The sequence below is a fragment of the Chiloscyllium punctatum genome, chromosome 48, assembly GCF_047496795.1.
Source record: "Chiloscyllium punctatum isolate Juve2018m chromosome 48, sChiPun1.3, whole genome shotgun sequence".
In the NCBI taxonomy this organism is placed as follows: domain Eukaryota; kingdom Metazoa; phylum Chordata; class Chondrichthyes; order Orectolobiformes; family Hemiscylliidae; genus Chiloscyllium; species Chiloscyllium punctatum.
In genome coordinates, this window is record NC_092786.1 from 46,026,485 (window position 1) to 46,045,242 (window position 18,758).

An 18,758-nucleotide genomic window follows, 5' to 3' on the forward strand; every position below is an offset into this window, starting at 1 on the left:
TGAGGCAGGTGATTGGTGATATTCTAACCACGGTGAAGTGCTCTGATTGTAACATAGGAAGGCAGGTGATTGGTGATATTCTAACCACGGTGAAGTGCTGTGATTGTACCATAGGGAGGCAGGTGATTGGTAATATTCTAACCACGGTGAAGCGCTGTGATTGTACCACAGGAAGGCAGGTGATTGGTGATATTCTAACCACGGCAAAGTGCAGTGATTGTACCATAGGAAGGCAGGTGATTGGTGATATTCTAACCACGGTGAAGCACTGTGATTGTACCATAGGAAGGGAGGGGATTGGTGATATTCTAACCACGGTGAAATGCTGTGATTGTACCATAGGAAGGGAGGTGATTGGTGATATTCTAACCACGGTGAGGCGCAGTGATTGCACCATAGGGAGGCAGGTGATTGGTGACATTCCAAACATGGTGACGCGCTGTCATTATACCGCAGGAAGGCTGGTGATTGGTGATATTCTAACCACGGTAGAGCACTGTGATTATACCATAGGAAGGCAGGTGATTGGTGATATTCTAACCACGGTGAAGCGCTGTGAATGTACCATAGGAAGGCAGCTGATTGGTGATATTCTAACCACGGTGAAGTGCTGTGATTGTTCCATAGGGAGGCTGGTGATTGGTGATATTCTAACCACAGTGAAGTGCTGTGAATGTACCATAGGAAGGCAGCTGATTGGTGATATTCTAACCACGGTGAAGTGCTGTGATTGTTCCATAGGGAGGCTGGTGATTGGTGATATTCTAACCACAGTGAAGTGCTGTGAATGTACCATAGGAAGGCAGGTGATTGGTGATATTCTAACCACGGTGAAGCGCTGTGAATGTACCATAGGAAGGCAGCTGATTGGTGATATTCTAACCATGGTGAAGTGCTGTGATTGTACCATAGGGAGGCAGGTGATTGGTGATATTCTAATCATGGTGAAGTGCTGTTATTGTACCATAGGGGGGCAGGTGATTGGTGATATTCTAACCACGGTGAAGTGCTGTGATTGTACCATAGGGAGGCAGGTGATTGGTGATATTCTAACCACGGTGAAGCGCTGTTATTGTACCATAGGGGAGCAGGTGATTGGTGATATTCTAACCACGGTGAAGTGCTGTGATTGTACCATAGGAAGGCAGGTGATTGGTGATATTCTAACCACGGTAGAGCACTGTGATTATACCATAGGAAGGCAGGTGATTGGTGATATTCTAACCACGGTGAAGCACTGTGATTGTACCATAGGAAGGCAGGTGATTGGTGATATTCTAACCATGGGAAGTACTGGCATTGTACCACAGGAAGGCAGGTGATTGGTGATATTCTCATCATGGTCAAGAGCTGTGATTGTACCATAGGGAGGAAGGTTTTTGGTGATATTCTAACCACGGTGAAGTGCTGTGATTGTACCATAGGAAGGCAGGTGATTGGTGATATTCTAACCACGGTGAAGCGCTGTGATTGTAACATAGGGAGGCAGGTGATTGGTGATATTCTAACCACGGTGAAGTGCTGTGATTGTACCACAGGAAGGCAGGTGATTGGTGATATTCTAACCACGGTGAAGCGCTGTGATTGTAACATAGGGAGGCAGGTGATTGGTGATATTCTAACCACGGTGAAGCGCTGTGATTGTGACATAGGGAGGCAGGTGATTGGTGATATTCTAACCACGGTGAAGCGCTGTGATTGTAACATAGGGAGGCAGGTGATTGGTGATATTCTAACCACGGTGAAGCGCTGTGATTGTAACATAGGGAGGCAGGTGATTGGTGATATTCTAACCACGGTGAAGCGCTGTGATTGTAACATAGGGAGGCAGGTGATTGGTGATATTTGCACCATGGTCAAGAGCTGTGATTGTACCATAGGAAGGCAGGTGATTGGTGATATTCTAACCACGGTGAGGTGCTGTGATTGTGACATAGGAAGGCAGGTGATTGGTGATATTCTAACCACGGTGAAGCGCTGTGATTGTAACATAGGGAGGCAGGTGATTGGTGATATTTGCACCATGGTCAAGAGCTGTGATTGTACCATAGGAAGGCAGGTGATTGGTGATATTCTAACCACGGTGAGGTGCTGTGATTGTGACATAGGAAGGCAGGTGATTGGTGATATTCTAACCACGGTGAAGCGCTGTGATTGTAACATAGGGAGGCAGGTGATTGGTGATATTCTAACCACGGTGAAGCGCTGTGATTGTACCATAGGGAGGCAGGTGATTGGTGATATTCTAACCACGGTGAAGCGCTGTTATTGTACCATAGGGAGGCAGGTGATTGGTGATATTCTAACCACGGTGAAGTGCTGTGATTATACCATAGCGAGGCAGGTGATTGGTGATATTCTAACCACGGTGAAGCACTGCGATTGTACCATAGGAAGGCAGGTGATTGGTGATATTCTAACCACGGTGAAGCGCTGTGATTGTACCATAGGAAGGCAGGTGATTAGTGATATCCTAACCACGGTGAAGCGCTGTGATTGTAACATAGGGAGGCAGGTGATTGGTGATATTCTAACCACGGTGAAGTGCTGTGATTGTACCACAGGAAGGCAGGTGATTGGTGATATTCTAACCACGGTGAAGCGCTGTGATTGTAACATAGGGAGGCAGGTGATTGGTGATATTCTAACCACGGTGAAGCGCTGTGATTGTAACATAGGGAGGCAGGTGATTGGTGATATTCTAACCACGGTGAAGCGCTGTGATTGTAACATAGGGAGGCAGGTGATTGGTGATATTCTAACCACGGTGAAGCGCTGTGATTGTAACATAGGGAGGCAGGTGATTGGTGATATTCTAACCACGGTGAAGCACTGTGATTGTACCAGAGGAAGGCAGGTGATTGGTGATATTCTAACCACGGTGAAGTGCTGTGATTGTACCATAGGGAGGCAGGTGATTGGTGATATTCTAACCACGGTGAGGTGCTGTGAATGTACCATAGGAAGGCAGCTGATTGGTGATATTCTAACCACGGTGAAGTGCTGTGAATGTACCATAGGTGGGCAGGTGATTGGTGATATTCTAACCACGGTGAAGTGCTGTGATTGTACCATAGGGAGGCAGGTGATTGGTGATATTCTAACCACTGTGAAGCGCTGTTATTGTACCATAGGGAGGCAGGTGATTGGTGATATTCTAAACACAGTGAAGTGCTGTGATTGTACCATAGGGAGGCAGGTGATTCGTGATATTCTAACCACGGTGAAGGGCTGTGATTGTAACATAGGGAGGCAGGTGATTGGTGATATTCTAACCACGGCGAAGTGCTGTGATTGTACCACAGGAAGGCAGGTGATTGGTGATATTCTAACCACGGTGAAGTGCTGTGATTATACCATAGCGAGGCAGGTGATTGGTGATATTCTAACCACGGTGAAGCACTGCGATTGTACCATAGGAAGGCAGGTGATTGGTGATATTCTAACCACGGTGAAGCGCTGTGATTGTACCATAGGATGGCAGGTGATTGGTGATATTCTAACCACAGTGAAGCACTGTGATTGTACCATAGGGAGGCTGGTGATTGGTGATATTCTAACCACGGTGAAGTGCTGTGATTCTACCATAGGAAGGCCGGTGATTGGTGATATTCTAACCACGGTGAAGTGCTGTGATTGTACCATAGTGAGGCAGGTGATTGGTAATATTCTAACCACGGTGAAGTGCTGTGATTATACCATAGCGAGGCAGGTGATTGGTGATATTCTAACCACGGTGAAGTGCTGTGATTGTACCATAGGGAGGCAGGTGATTGGTGATATTCTAACCACGGTGAAGCGCTGTTATTGTACCATAGGGAGGCAGGTGATTGGTGATATTCTAACCACGGTGAAGTGCTGTGATTATACCATAGCGAGGCAGGTGATTGGTGATATTCTAACCACGGTGAAGCACTGCGATTGTACCATAGGAAGGCAGGTGATTGGTGATATTCTAACCACGGTGAAGCGCTGTGATTGTACCATAGGAAGGCAGGTGATTAGTGATATCCTAACCACGGTGAAGCGCTGTGATTGTAACATAGGGAGGCAGGTGATTGGTGATATTCTAACCACGGTGAAGTGCTGTGATTGTACCACAGGAAGGCAGGTGATTGGTGATATTCTAACCACGGTGAAGCGCTGTGATTGTAACATAGGGAGGCAGGTGATTGGTGATATTCTAACCACGGTGAAGCGCTGTGATTGTAACATAGGGAGGCAGGTGATTGGTGATATTCTAACCACGGTGAAGCGCTGTGATTGTAACATAGGGAGGCAGGTGATTGGTGATATTCTAACCACGGTGAAGCGCTGTGATTGTAACATAGGGAGGCAGGTGATTGGTGATATTCTAACCACGGTGAAGTGCTGTGATTGTACCATAGGAAGGCAGGTGATTGGTGATATTCTAACCACGGTGAAGCACTGTGATTGTACCAGAGGAAGGCAGGTGATTGGTGATATTCTAACCACGGTGAAGTGCTGTGATTGTACCATAGGGAGGCAGGTGATTGGTGATATTCTAACCACGGTGAGGTGCTGTGAATGTACCATAGGAAGGCAGCTGATTGGTGATATTCTAACCACGGTGAAGTGCTGTGAATGTACCATAGGAGGGCAGGTGATTGGTGATATTCTAACCACGGTGAAGTGCTGTGATTGTACCATAGGGAGGCAGGTGATTGGTGATATTCTAACCACTGTGAAGCGCTGTTATTGTACCATAGGGAGGCAGGTGATTGGTGATATTCTAACCACGGTGAAGGGCTGTGATTGTAACATAGGGAGGCAGGTGATTGGTGATATTCTAACCACGGCGAAGTGCTGTGATTGTACCACAGGAAGGCAGGTGATTGGTGATATTCTAACCATGGCGAAGTGCTGTGATTGTACCACAGGAAGGCAGGTGATTGGTGATATTCTAACGACGGTGAAGGGCTGTGATTATACCATAGCGAGGCAGGTGATTGGTGATATTCTAACCACGGTGAAGCACTGCGATTGTACCATAGGAAGGCAGGTGATTGGTGATATTCTAACCACGGTGAAGCAGTGTGATTGTACCATAGGGAGGCAGGTGATTCGTGATATTCTAACCACGGTGAAGGGCTGTGATTATACCATAGCGAGGCAGGTGATTGGTGATATTCTAACCACGGTGAAGCACTGCGATTGTACCATAGGAAGGCAGGTGATTGGTGATATTCTAACCACGGTGAAGCGCTGTGATTGTACCATAGGATGGCAGGTGATTGGTGATATTCTAACCACAGTGAAGCACTGTGATTGTACCATAGGGAGGCTGGTGATTGGTGATATTCTAACCACGGTGAAGTGCTGTGATTCTACCATAGGAAGGCCGGTGATTGGTGATATTCTAACCACGGTGAAGTGCTGTGATTGTACCATAGTGAGGCAGGTGATTGGTAATATTCTAACCACGGTGAAGTGCTGTGATTATACCATAGCGAGGCAGGTGATTGGTGATATTCTAACCACGGTGAAGTGCTGTGATTGTACCATAGGGAGGCAGGTGATTGGTGATATTCTAACCACGGTGAAGCACTGTGATTGTACCAGAGGAAGTCAGGTGATTGGTGATATTCTAACCACGGTGAAGTGCTGTGATTGTACCATAGGGAGGCAGGTGATTGGTGATATTCTAACCACGGTGAGGTGCTGTGAATGTACCATAGGAAGGCAGCTGATTGGTGATATTCTAACCACGGTGAAGTGCTGTGAATGTACCATAGGGAGGCAGGTGATTGGTGATATTCTAACCACGGTGAAGTGCTGTGATTGTACCATAGGGAGGCAGCTGATTGGTGATATTCTAACCACGGTGAGGTGCTGTGAATGTACCATAGGAAGGCAGCTGATTGGTGATATTCTAACCACGGTGAAGTGCTGTGAATGTACCATAGGAAGGCAGGTGATTGGTGATATTCTAACCACAGTGAAGTGCTGTGATTGTACCATAGGGAGGCAGGTGATTGGTGATATTCTAACCACGGTGAAGTGCTGTGATTATATCATAGGGAGGCAGGTGATTAGTGATATTCTAACCACGGTGAAGTGCTGTGATTATACCATAGCGAGGCAGGTGATTGGTGATATTCTAACCACGGTGAAGCACTGTGATTGTACCATAGGAAGGCAGGTGATTGGTGATATTCTAACCACGGTGAAGCGCTGTGATTGTACCATAGGAAGGCAGGTGATTGGTGATATTCTAACCACAGTGAAGCACTGTGATTGTACCATAGGGAGGCAGGTGATTGGTGATATTCTAACCACGGTGAAGCACTGTGATTGTACCATAGGGAGGCAGGTGATTGGTGATATTCTAACCACGGTGAAGTGCTGTGATTATACCATAGCGAGGCAGGTGATTGGTGATATTCTAACCACGGTGAAGCACTGTGATTGTACCATAGGAAGGCAGGTGATTGGTGATATTCTAACCACGGTGAAGCGCTGTGATTGTACCATAGGGAGGCAGGTGATTGGTGATATTCTAACAACTGACAAGTGCTGTGATTATACCATAGGGAGGCAGGTGATTGGTGATATTCTAACCACGGTGAAGCGCTGTGATTGTACCGCAGGGAGGCAGGTGATTGGTGATATTCTAACCACGGTGAAGCGCTGTGATTGTACCATAGGAAGGCAGGTGATTGGTGATATTCTAACCACAGTGAAGCACTGTGATTGTACCATAGGGAGGCAGGTAATTGGTGATATTCTAACCACGGTGAAGTGCTGTGATTGTACCATAGGGAGGCAGGTGATTGGTGATATTCTAACCACGGTGAAGTGCGGTGATTCTACCATAGGAAGGCAGGTGATTGGTGATATTCTAACCACGGTGAAGTGCTCTGATTGTAACATAGGAAGGCAGGTGATTGGTGATATTCTAACCACTGTGAAGTGCTGTGGTTGTATCATAGGGAGGCAGGTGATTCGTGATATTCTAACCACGGTGAAGCGCTGTGATTGTACCACAGGAAGGCAAGTGATTGGTGATATTCTAACCACGGCGAAGTGCTGTGTTTGTACCATAGTGAGGCAGGTGATTGGTGATATTCTAACCACGGTGAAGTGCTCTGATTGTAACATAGGAAGGCAGGTGATTGGTGATATTCTAACCACGGTGTGGTGCTGTGATTGTACCATAGGGAGGCAGGTGATTGGTAATATTCTAACCACGGTGAAGCGCTGTGATTGTACCACAGGAAGGCAGGTGATTGGTGATATTCTAACCACGGCAAAGTGCAGTGATTGTACCATAGGAAGGGAGGGGATTGGTGATATTCTAACCACGGTGAAATGCTGTGATTGTACCATAGGAAGGCAGGTGATTGGTGATATTCTAACCACGGTGAAGCACTGTGATTGTACCATAGGAAGGGAGGGGATTGGTGATATTCTAACCACGGTGAAATGCTGTGATTGTACCATAGGAAGGGAGGTCATTGGTGATATTCTAACCACGGTGAGGCGCAGTGATTGCACCATAGGGAGGCAGGTGATTGGTGACATTCCAAACATGGTGATGCGCTGTCATTATACCGCAGGAAGGCAGGTGATTAGTGATATTCTAACCATGGTCAAGAGCTGTGTTTGTACCATAGGGAGGCTGGTGATTGGTGATATTCTAACCACGGTAGAGCACTGTGATTATACCATAGGAAGGCAGGTGATTGGTGATATTCTAACCACGGTGAAGCGCTGTGAATGTACCATAGGAAGGCAGCTGATTGGTGATATTCTAACCACGGTGAAGTGCTGTGATTGTTCCATAGGGAGGCTGGTGATTGGTGATATTCTAACCACAGTGAAGTGCTGTGAATGTACCATAGGAAGGCAGCTGATTGGTGATATTCTAACCACGGTGAAGTGCTGTGATTGTTCCATAGGGAGGCTGGTGATTGGTGATATTCTAACCACAGTGAAGTGCTGTGAATGTACCATAGGAAGGCAGGTGATTGGTGATATTCTAACCACGGTGAAGTGCTGTGATTGTACCATAGGAAGGCAGGTGATTGGTGATATTCTAACCACGGTAGAGCACTGTGATTATACCATAGGAAGGCAGGTGATTGGTGATATTCTAACCACGGTGAAGCACTGTGATTGTACCATAGGAAGGCAGGTGATTGGTGATATTCTAACCATGGGAAGTACTGGCATTGTACCACAGGAAGGCAGGTGATTGGTGATATTCTCACCATGGTCAAGAGCTGTGATTGTACCATAGGGAGGAAGGTGATTGGTGATATTCTAACCACGGTGAAGTGCTGTGATTGTACCATAGGAAGGCAGGTGATTGGTGATATTCTAACCACGGTGAAGCATTGTGATTGTACCATAGGAAGGCAGCTGATTGGTGATATTCTAACCACGGTGAAGTGCTGTGATTGTACCATAGGGAGGCAGGTGATTGGTGATATTCTAACCACGGTGAAGCGCTGTTATTGTACCATAGGGAGGCAGGTGATTGGTGATATTCTAACCATGGTGAAGTGCTGTGATTGTACCATAGGAAGGCAGGTGATTGGTGATATTGTAACCACGGTGAAGCACTGTTATTGTACCATAGGGGGGCAGGTGATTGGTGATATTGTAACCACGGTGAAGCACTGTGATTGTACCATAGGGAGGCAGGTGATTGGTGATATTATAACCACGGTAAAGTGCCGTAAATATACCATAGGAAGGTAGGTGATTGGTGATATTCTAACCATGGTGAAGTGCTGTGATTGTACCATAGGGAGGCAGGTGATTGGTGATATTCTAACCACGGTGAAGTGCTGTGGTTGTACCATAGGGAGGCAGGTGATTGGTGATATTCTAACCATGTTGAAGCACTGTCATTGTACTATAGGAAGGCAGAAAGCAGGCCCTGTGTTTTCCTCAGTCCGAACTGGGATTTAATGCAATGCTCTTGGTATTAGAGTAGTGCTGGAAAAGCACAGCAGGTCAGGCAGCATCCAAGGAGCAGGAGAATTGACGTTTCAGGCAAAGCCCTTTAGGTCTGTTTTGCCATTCGATCCTGGCTGATGATTCTCAACCCCATTCTCTTGCCTTCTCCTCATATCTTTTGTTCCCCTTACTAATCTAAAACCTAACCAATACTGTCTTAAATACACTCAGAAACGTAGCCTCCACAGCCTGCAGGTCTAAAGGGTTGTCCCTTCACCCTGAGTCTGTGCCCTCGGTCAGGTCCTCATCTCTCCTCCTCGTGGAAACTTCTTCTCCACATCTACCATATCCAGTCCTCTCAGTACTCTGCAAGTTTTAATCAGATCACCCCTTCATCCTTCTAAACTCTATAAAGTACAGACCCAGACTCCTCGATGGACTCTTATATAACAAGCCCTTCATCCTTATGATCATTCTTGTGAACTACCTCTGGACTCCATTCAAGGTCAGCACGTCCTTCCTTCGATATGGGGTGCAAAACTGATTACAATATTCCAAATGCATTCTGATCAGAGCCTTACACAGCCTCAGCTGTACATCTCTGCTCTTCATTCTAACCCTCTTGAAATGAATGCTAACATTGCATTTGCCTTCCTAATTGCCAACTTAGCCTACACATTAACTTTGAGAGAATTCTGAACCAGGACTCCTCAGTGCCTTTGTGCTTCAGATCTCTAAAGCCTTCCTACATTTAGAAAATAGCCTGTCCTTCTAATCATCCTAAAAAAGTGTATAACCTCACACTTTTCCACATTGTACTCCATCTGCCACTTCTTTGCCCACTCTCCTAACCTATCAAAATCCTTCTGCAGCCTCTCCTCTTCCTCAACACTACCTATCCCTCCACCTATCTTTGTGTCATGTTGTGTGAATTCCAGGAATGAGATTGCACATTTTTAAAAATTGCTCCTATTTCTATTTCCCATAAAAGTAGACTTATATTGTATTAACAATTGTCACATTATTTAACAAGTATTCACAATCTTAATGACCAGAATTGGGCTGTCAGAGTGTATTCAATGGACGATTAATACAAAATCCAGTCAGTTCTTTAAAATCAATGGGAAGGTTCAGGGTTGGGTGATCATAATACAAAGTAGAGACAAAGTAACGTAAATCAACCAAAAATGTCCTGGACATTCCCAACTTTCAGCTTATCTCTTAATCCTTTGAATTTGCAGGTCGATTTGCACATGCATTGTTTTCCATGAAATTTCGGTCTATTTTCAGTCATGGCCACCCATTGTTAGACAGGTCAGTGGAGACAGGCTGCCTAGAGTAGGCACAGCCTATGATCTAGGCCAGACATAGGTCATCTGGGAAGAATCTGTTATTACAGCCTGTTATAGTTGAAGCCTCTGCCCATTCTCTGTGCAGCTCATCCAAACTGGAAGAAGGCTATTACAAATCAGGAAACAGTTTTGTAAATGTTATAAACTGGTTAAACACTTTTAATGCTAATGATGAATTATACATTATAAAAATAAACCACTTAAGGCAAATGGGATAATCTCCCTTCTATATGTGCAGCAAGTCAGCAGCAGACATGGGTTAAATGTCTCAGTAGGAAATATCTAGATCAATTACTTAGTGGTTACAGCACAGATACAAGCTATTTAACCAACCCTCATGTAAGCTAGCATTTAGTTTCACACTGACAATCTAACATATCAATATATCCATTTATTCTGTTCTTCCTTATGTGCATATCTATCTATTCCCTGTAATGTTCATTTCAGCTATTTCTTTTGGTACTGACCTCCACCTAGTTGCCACTCTTTGGATGAAGAGGTTTTCACTACTTTGCTGTTGGATTTATTAGAGACCTCTTAATATTTGTGGCCTCAGGTTTGGTCTTTCCAGTGAGTGGACACATCTTCTCTGTCTACCCCATCAAACCATTTAACAATCTTAATCTGAAGCCTAAAGTTTGGTCTGAGTTAACATAACTTCTACATTTATCAGTTCTGTCTTTCTCAAATTGAACTACTACATTTTAATGACCTTTCTGATCTGCATTACCACTTTTAATGGCCTGTGTATCTGTACATCTGTTTCACTTAATTTCTCCATTTCATTTAACCTCTTCTTTACCAATCAGTAAATAGCTTCTTTATTTGTCCTGCAAAATTTAATATCTCACACTTATCTATATTGAAATTCATTTGCCAATGATATATATGTTTATGTTCTCCTCACATTAAACTGTATCCCCTAATTTGTAGCCATAAATTTTGAGCTTGTACTTCTGAAACCTGAGACCATATTGTTTACATGAATTGTGAAGAATTGTGGTCCCACTACCTTCTGGAGTACCAGTTCCCACTCTTGGCAAGATAAGTAACTGTCCTTTACCTCTGACTCATTTGTTTACTAATCCTTTCCTCTTCTACAATTGGATCTTTTATTGGCTAAAGATATTTTACAAAAATTAATTCTTTTCATCTTAAAAATAGATACTCCATCGCAAGCTCAGTCCTGTAACTTGGGGATCTATATATCATCTTCTTTTGCATCCATGAAAAGGGAACTTATGTTTCCATCCTTCCACTCAATCATGATCTCTCCTGGTTTGGATGAGATTTTGGGGGATGAACTCTTTGGCACCTGCTCAAAGGAAATGTAGGCTTGCTTGGCCCGTAACATTTGGTCAGTTTCTGCAGGGTCGTCAATCTCATCAGCATATCGTGTTGTCGTCTTTTGCAATGCCTCACTTTCTGCCGCACTCCTGTTCTTTAATTCATTCACCTCCTTCATCTTTTTCTTCCTACATGATGTAAGGGATAAGGGAACTAATAAATTTGATTCAAGCATAGAAAACAGGAACAAGAAAAAACCCTTCAGGCTTAATTTCTCCATCAATAACAATGCATATTTTGATAGCACATTATAAAACATTATGCCTAGCCACATAAGGGGATAATATAACAGATGACCAAAACCAGGGTTCAGGAAGCATCTTGAAGGACAAAAGCGAGGGGTAGAGAGATGGAAAGGTATACCGGACCTTGGGGTCTGGGTAACTAAGGCACAGGAGGTAACAATGGAGCACTTACAACAGGGGATATGCTCAAGGCCAGAGTTACAGGAGGATATCTCAGCATTGTGGGTCTGGAGGAGATTAGAGAAATTGGGAGAGCCAAGCCCATGGCAGGATTTAAAAACAATGATGAGAGCTTTAAGTTAAAATGTTGATCAATGTTGGGAGTCAAGGAGAGCCAGGAGCCAATGGGAGGGCAGGGGCGATTGGGGAATGGTGCTCACTGAGTTAATGCCCGGGCAGCAGACATATGGAATTTACAGAGGGTAGAATATGAGAGACCAGCCAGGTGTGTGTCAGAATAGTTAAGTCTAGAGGTGATGAAAAAGTGAATGAGGGTTTCAGCAGCAGAATAGCTGAGCTAAGACTGAAGATAGGCAATATAATATTGATGGAAATAGGCGGACTTGGTGATAGTACAAAGAGAAGACTGAAAGTTCATCTCAGGATTAAATGTGAAATTAAGTGTACAATAGCTTGGCTTAACCTAAGACTGCCAAGGTCTTTTCCACAGGGTAGAGGAGTCCAAAACGAGAGGGCATAGGTTTAGGGTGGGAGGGGATAGATGTAAAAGGAACATAAGGAGCAAGTTTTTCACGCAGAAGATGGTACATGTATGGAATGAGCTGCCAGAAGAAGTGGTAGAGGCTGGTACAATTACAACATTTAAAAGGCAGCTGGATGGGTTTATGAATAGGAAGGGTTTAAAGGAAAATGGGCCAAATGCTGGCAAATGGGACTAGATTAATTTAAGATACCTGGTCAGCATGGATGAGTTGGACCAAATGGTCTATTTCCAAGTTATACATCTCTGTGTCTCTGTGAATCTATGTTGTTGGGGAGAAGGATGGAATCAGTAGCTAAGTCCAATGAGAACAGATTTGATTTCTCTCTGTACAGTGAAATACCTCTCTACTTTCACTTCACACAATGCTCATCCCTAACATCAAACAACTGGGATACGACAAGAAAGTCTCAGAAGAATCTGGTGTTCTTTAGCCGTGACAAGAAACGACTGAGAATACATTCAGAGAGGAGCATTCAGGATGGCAAATTGAAAAGGCATGGTTAATTGGGAACACATCCTCATGTCATGACAAAATACCAGATTCAGAAGGTACAGGTTAAACTAGTGGAAGGAAAGCTTAGGACAAATGTCAGGGAGAGTTTCTTCACACAAAAAAGTGAATGGCATTTCTACTGTTCTCCTAGAGGGGAATGAAACAAAGAATTGATCAAGGGATATTTACACAATATGATGGGAGCACTACAGTTTCTAATATTCTGACTGGGTGAACTAAGATGGCCCAAATACCCTCGTCCATCCTTCAACTGAGTCTACATCAACTTTACCAGAAAAATACCTTCTTTATCTTTAATTCCTGTTAAGCTCTCAATAGTCATTGCCTGGTAGTCTTTTCCCCTTTGCACACAATCCAACTTACATAGACCCCTGAAACTGAGATCTTGTTCATAATTTATACTTACAATCTTTAGGCACTTTTATGAATACATTTTTAATCCTGTGCTCCTCTCATTCTACTCTCTGGAGAATCTCTGATGTTAATTGCTCTACCATTGGCTGCTGCACTGTCATTGGGCTTCTAGAAGCCCCTCCCTGAATTCTTCCTTTTCTCCTTTAATTACACTCTTTACAACTTCACTCTTTGACTCAGCTTTTGGTTAGCTGCCTGGATGTCTCCTTATGTGGCTTGGTGTCATATTTGGTTTTGAAATGCTCCAGTGGAGCACTTTGGGATTTTAAATTATGTTAAAGGTGCTACTGCAGTACAGGTTTTTGCTGTTGCTGAGGACACATTGCCAATTCCTTGAACAGCCACCTTCCTCAGTTTGCATTATTGACAACTTGTGTTTTATAGAATGCTTTACATGTAGAAAATATCACTCAATGCAATTCAGAATTTTATCTGTGGTCCAGTCTGGGTACATGAGAGTATTGCATAGAATCCCCTACAGTGTGTAAGTAGACCATTCAGCCCATCAAGTCTACACGGACCCTCTGAAGAGCATCCCACTCAAACCCACCCCATCCCTGTAACCCTGCATTTCGTTATGGCTAACCCAGGTGGCTTGTGCATCCCTGGACACAACGGTGCGATTTATCATGACCAATCCACCTAATCTACATCTTTGGACTATGGGAGGAAACCAGAGGACCCACGCAGACACAACGAAAAGGTGCAAACTCCACACAGACAGTCGACCAAGGATGGGATCGAACCCGAGTCCCTGGCACCGTGAGAGAGCAGTGCTAACCACTGAGCCACCATTCCACAGCATAATTTACTTATTAAAGATATATTTTATACACTGTGAACATCCAGTGAACCTGAAGTCGGTGGTGGGCAAGTCTTTGGAGGGAATCCTGAGGGACAGGATGCATATGTATTTGGAAAGGCAAGGACTGATTAGGGATTGTGAACCTGGCTTTGTGCGTGGGAAACCATGTCTCACATATTTGATTTAGTTTTTTGAAGAAGTAACAAAGAGGATTGATAAGGGCAGAACAGTGGACGTGATCTATATGGAATTCAGTCAGGCATTCAACAAGATTCCCCATGGGAGACTGGTTAGCAAAGTTAGATCTCATGGAATACAGGGAGAACTAGCCATTTGGATACAGAACTGGCTCAACGGTAGAAGACGGAGGGTGGTGGTAGAGGGTTGTTTTTCAGACTGGAGCCTGTGACCAGTGGAGTGCCACAAAGATCAGTGCTGGGTCCACAACTTTTCGTCATTTGTATAAATGATTTGGATGTGAGCATAAGTGGTATAGTTAGTAGGTTTGCAGATGACACCAAAATTGGAGGTGTAGGTTGACAGCGAAGAAAGTTACATCAGATTACAACGGGATCTTGATCGGATGGGCCAATGGGGTGAGAAGTGGCAGATGGAGTTTAATTTAGATAAATGCGAGGTGCTGCAGTTTGGGAAAGCAAATCTTAGCAGGACTTATACACTTAATGGTAAGGTCCTAGGGAGTGTTGCTGAACAAAGAGATGTTAGAGTGCAGGCCTTAGAGTAGAATCACAGGTAGATATACTAGAGAAGAAGGTGTTTGGTATGCTTTCCTTTATTGGTCAGAGTATTAAGTACAGGAGTTGGGAAGTCATGTTGCAGCTGTACAGGACATTGGTTAGGCCACTGTTACAATATTGCATGCAATTTTGGTCTCCTTCCTATTGGAAAGATGTTGTGAATCTTGAAATGGTTCAGAAAGGATTTACAAGGATGTCGCCAGGGTTGGAGGATTTGAGCTATAGGGAGAGGTTGAATAGGCTGGGGCTATTTTCCCTGGAGCATTGGAGGCTGATGGGGTGATCTTATAGAGATTTATAAAATCATGAGGAGCATGGATAGGATAAATGGACAAAGTCTCTTCCCCAGGATGGGCGAATCCAGAACTAGAGGGCATAGATTAGGGTGAGAGGGATAAGATATAAAAGAGACCTAAGGGGCAACCTTTTCACGCAGAGGTTGGTACGAATATGGAATGAGCTGCCAGAGGAAGTGGTGGAGGCTGGTACAATTGCAATATTTAAAAGGCATTTGGATGGGTATATGAATAGAAAATGTTTGGAGGGATATGGGCCGGGTGCTGGCAGGTGGGACTAGATTGGGTTGGGATATCTGGTCGACATGGAAGGGTTGGACCGAAGGGTCTGTACATCTCTATGACTCTATAACAATTAAACCTTTTAGCCTAAATACCCTTTTTCTCTCCCTGGCAATCCTTTTTTATTTTTATCCTTTTTGTTTCAATGCACCTCTTAACCTCATTCCTCCTCTGCATCCTTGAAAGTCTATTAAAATAGTTAAAAATTAATTGAAATCCATTAAAACATGAAAGAGAAGAGAAATGAATAGTCATTTTACTGGTGAACCTGTGCAATAAAAGCTGGTGACACTGAACATGCATTTTCCATTATAAGATTATTTACATTGCACAATCTTAATGAACATGATAATTCAGTTAAAAATATTTTTAATTACAATAAACAAAAATGTTGGGAAAGTTCAACAAAACATCAACCAATACAATTGGAAGGAAACAGAAAGGTCTGACTTACTTGTTTGCCCTGGAACATAAAACCAGAATAAGAAATCCCAGGAACAGTGTAATGAATGCAAGCGCCAACATAGCGTAGTTCCAGTTAGTGGCTGCAAGAGACAGAGGAATTTCAATTAAGATATACAAGCAATATGAGTTGAAATCAACACATTTTGGCTTGTGGTATCTGCAGACAAAGCAACTTTTAAAGGCTCATTCAGACATTTCTAGCCATAAGTCTTCAGTGTAGTGCCTTTGCCAGAATGTCTGGAATGTGAGGTCACGGTTTCAAGAATAAGGGGTTGACCATTTTGGACTGAGATGAGGGAAAACAAAATGGGCAAAACTCAAATGATTATGAATTTCTGGAATTCTGTATCCTGTGTTGCTTGGTACTAGGCCTTGTTGCGATTGATGGGTTCTTGGACACTTTGGGAATCAATGGATATGGGGGGTCCGTTTGGAAAATGAAGTTCAGGTTAAAGATTAGCCATGGTCTTACTGAATGGCAGAGTAGGTTTGAGGGGCCATTTGGTCCACTCCAGGTTCTAGTTCTTTTATTCTTATGACCACGCGGCCAAGCACTGCCAATTCTGGTCAGTAAGGAAAACTAAGAACATTACAGCACAGAAATGAGTCCTTCAGCCCACCAAGCCTGTGCTGATTCCTTATCCTTATTTATTACCCACACTACCTGTTCATGTGTCTGTCAAGATGCATCTTAAATGTTGCTAATGTGTCTGCTTCCACCACTTCCATTGACAATGCACTCCCGGCAACCACCACTCTCTGTGTGAAAGATTTTCCCTGCACTTCTTCCCAAACTTACCCCCTCTCACCTTGAACCTGTGCCCTCTTGTAGTTCACCCTTCCACCAAGGGAAAAAGCCTCTGACTATCCGCCCTATCAATGCCTCGCTTAATTTTGGAGACCTCTATCAGGTTGCCCCTCAGACTCTGTCTTGCCAGTGAAACCAATCTGAGTTTATCCAACCTCCCCTCATAACCCTCCAGACAAGGCTACATCCAGGTAAACCTTCTCTGTGCCCTATCCAAAGCATCCATGTACTCTGGAAGTGTGGCAACCAGAACAGCAAGCAATATTCCAAATGTAGCCTAACTAAAATTTTTTACAGCTACAACATAACTTGGCAACTTCTTTGGTCGATGCCCTGGCCAATGAAGGCAAGCCTACTGTATGCCTTCTTGACCACCTTATCCACCTGTGTTGCCACTTTTAGGGATCTGTGGACCTACATGCCCAGATCCCTCTGTATGTCAATGATCCTAAGAGGTTCTGCCATTTATTATATTGTTTGCACCTGATCCATCCACACTGACACTATAGTCAAGAAAGCATATCAACACCTCTACTTCCTCAGAAAGCTAAGGAAATTTAGATTACTTACTTACTTACAGTGTGGAAACAGGCCCTTTGGCTCAACAAGTCCACACTGACCCTCCTAAGAGCAACCCACCCAGACCCATACCCCTATATTTACCCCTTACCTAACACTACGGGCAATTTAGCATGGCCAATTCACCTAACCTGCACATTTTGGACTGTGGGAGGAAACCGGAGCACCTGGAGCACCCAGAGGAGAACGTGCAAACTCCACACAGACAGTTGTCTGAGGTGGGAATTGAACCAGATCTCTGGTGCTGTGAGGCAGCAGTGCTAACCACTGTGCCACCGTGCTGCCGTATGTCCACAATGATTCTTATCAATTTTTATAGATGCACCATAGAGAGCATTCTATCCGAATGACAACTCATCTGCTCAACATCACAAGAAATTACAGACAGTTGTGAACACAGTCAAGTCCATCAAACAAAACCAGCCTTCAATTCCATTGACTCCATCTGTCCTTCCCACTGCCTCGGGAAAACAGACAATATAATTAAAGACCCCTCCCACATTTGAAAACATGTACCAACAGATTCAAGAACAGCTTCTCCCCTGATATTTATGTGATTTACCTCTCATAAGTCCTCTCTTTTCTCTGCACCTTCTCTGTAGCTGTAACTCCACATTCTGCATTCTGTTTTGTAAGGCATGGGGCTCAGTGGTTAGCAATGCTGCCTCACAGCACCAAGGTCATGGATCTGTTTGCACCCTTGGGTGACTGTCTGTGTGGAGTTTGCACATACTCCCCATGTCTGCATGGGTTTCCTCCAGCTGCTCCTCCCACAGTCCACAGGTGGATTGGCCAGGCTAAATTACCTATAGTGTCCAGGAATGTGCAGGTTGCTGGTTTAATGTTGGGAAATGCAGAGTTACAAAGATGGGGGCGGGATGCCCTTCAGAGGATTGGTGTGGACTCGATGGGCCGAATGGCCTCCTTCCATGCTGTAGGGAATTTATGGATACCCTGATGTACTTATATAAGGTAGGATTTGTCTGTCTAGCGTGCTGAACAATACTTTTCACTGTATCTTGGTACACATGACAACAATAAATCAAAGTTCAATCAAAACAAGTCTCTGAAATTTCGATTGAGTCCTCTCTTCCTATTCCCTCTCCAGCAGCATATGGCTATATCACTGGACTGGATTGAGAGACAAATAGATTCAAATTTCAACATAATAAATAGCATGAGAGCTTGAATTAAACTTAAAACTAAAGAGCTAAACATCAGCACATTTGATGTTGAAGCTG

The 18,758-nt window shown here is 44.0% G+C and overlaps 1 protein-coding gene across 4 annotated transcripts in view; it reads right to left on the reverse strand.

Annotated features, from left to right (window-relative positions):
* Window positions 1-9,913: 9,913 nt before the first annotated feature.
* LOC140468972 (uncharacterized) overlaps window positions 9,914-18,758 on the reverse strand; it is a 29,651-nt gene continuing 20,806 nt past the window's right edge. For all 4 annotated transcript variants that reach the window (XM_072565126.1, XM_072565123.1, XM_072565124.1 and 1 more), the window contains 2 exons: window positions 16,120-16,210; window positions 9,914-11,755 (listed from right to left, as the gene is read on the reverse strand). In XM_072565126.1, the coding sequence (XP_072421227.1) occupies window positions 11,482-11,755; window positions 16,120-16,210 (365 nt within the window). In that variant the 3' untranslated portion in view covers window positions 9,914-11,481. The remainder of the gene's footprint in view (window positions 11,756-16,119; window positions 16,211-18,758) is intronic.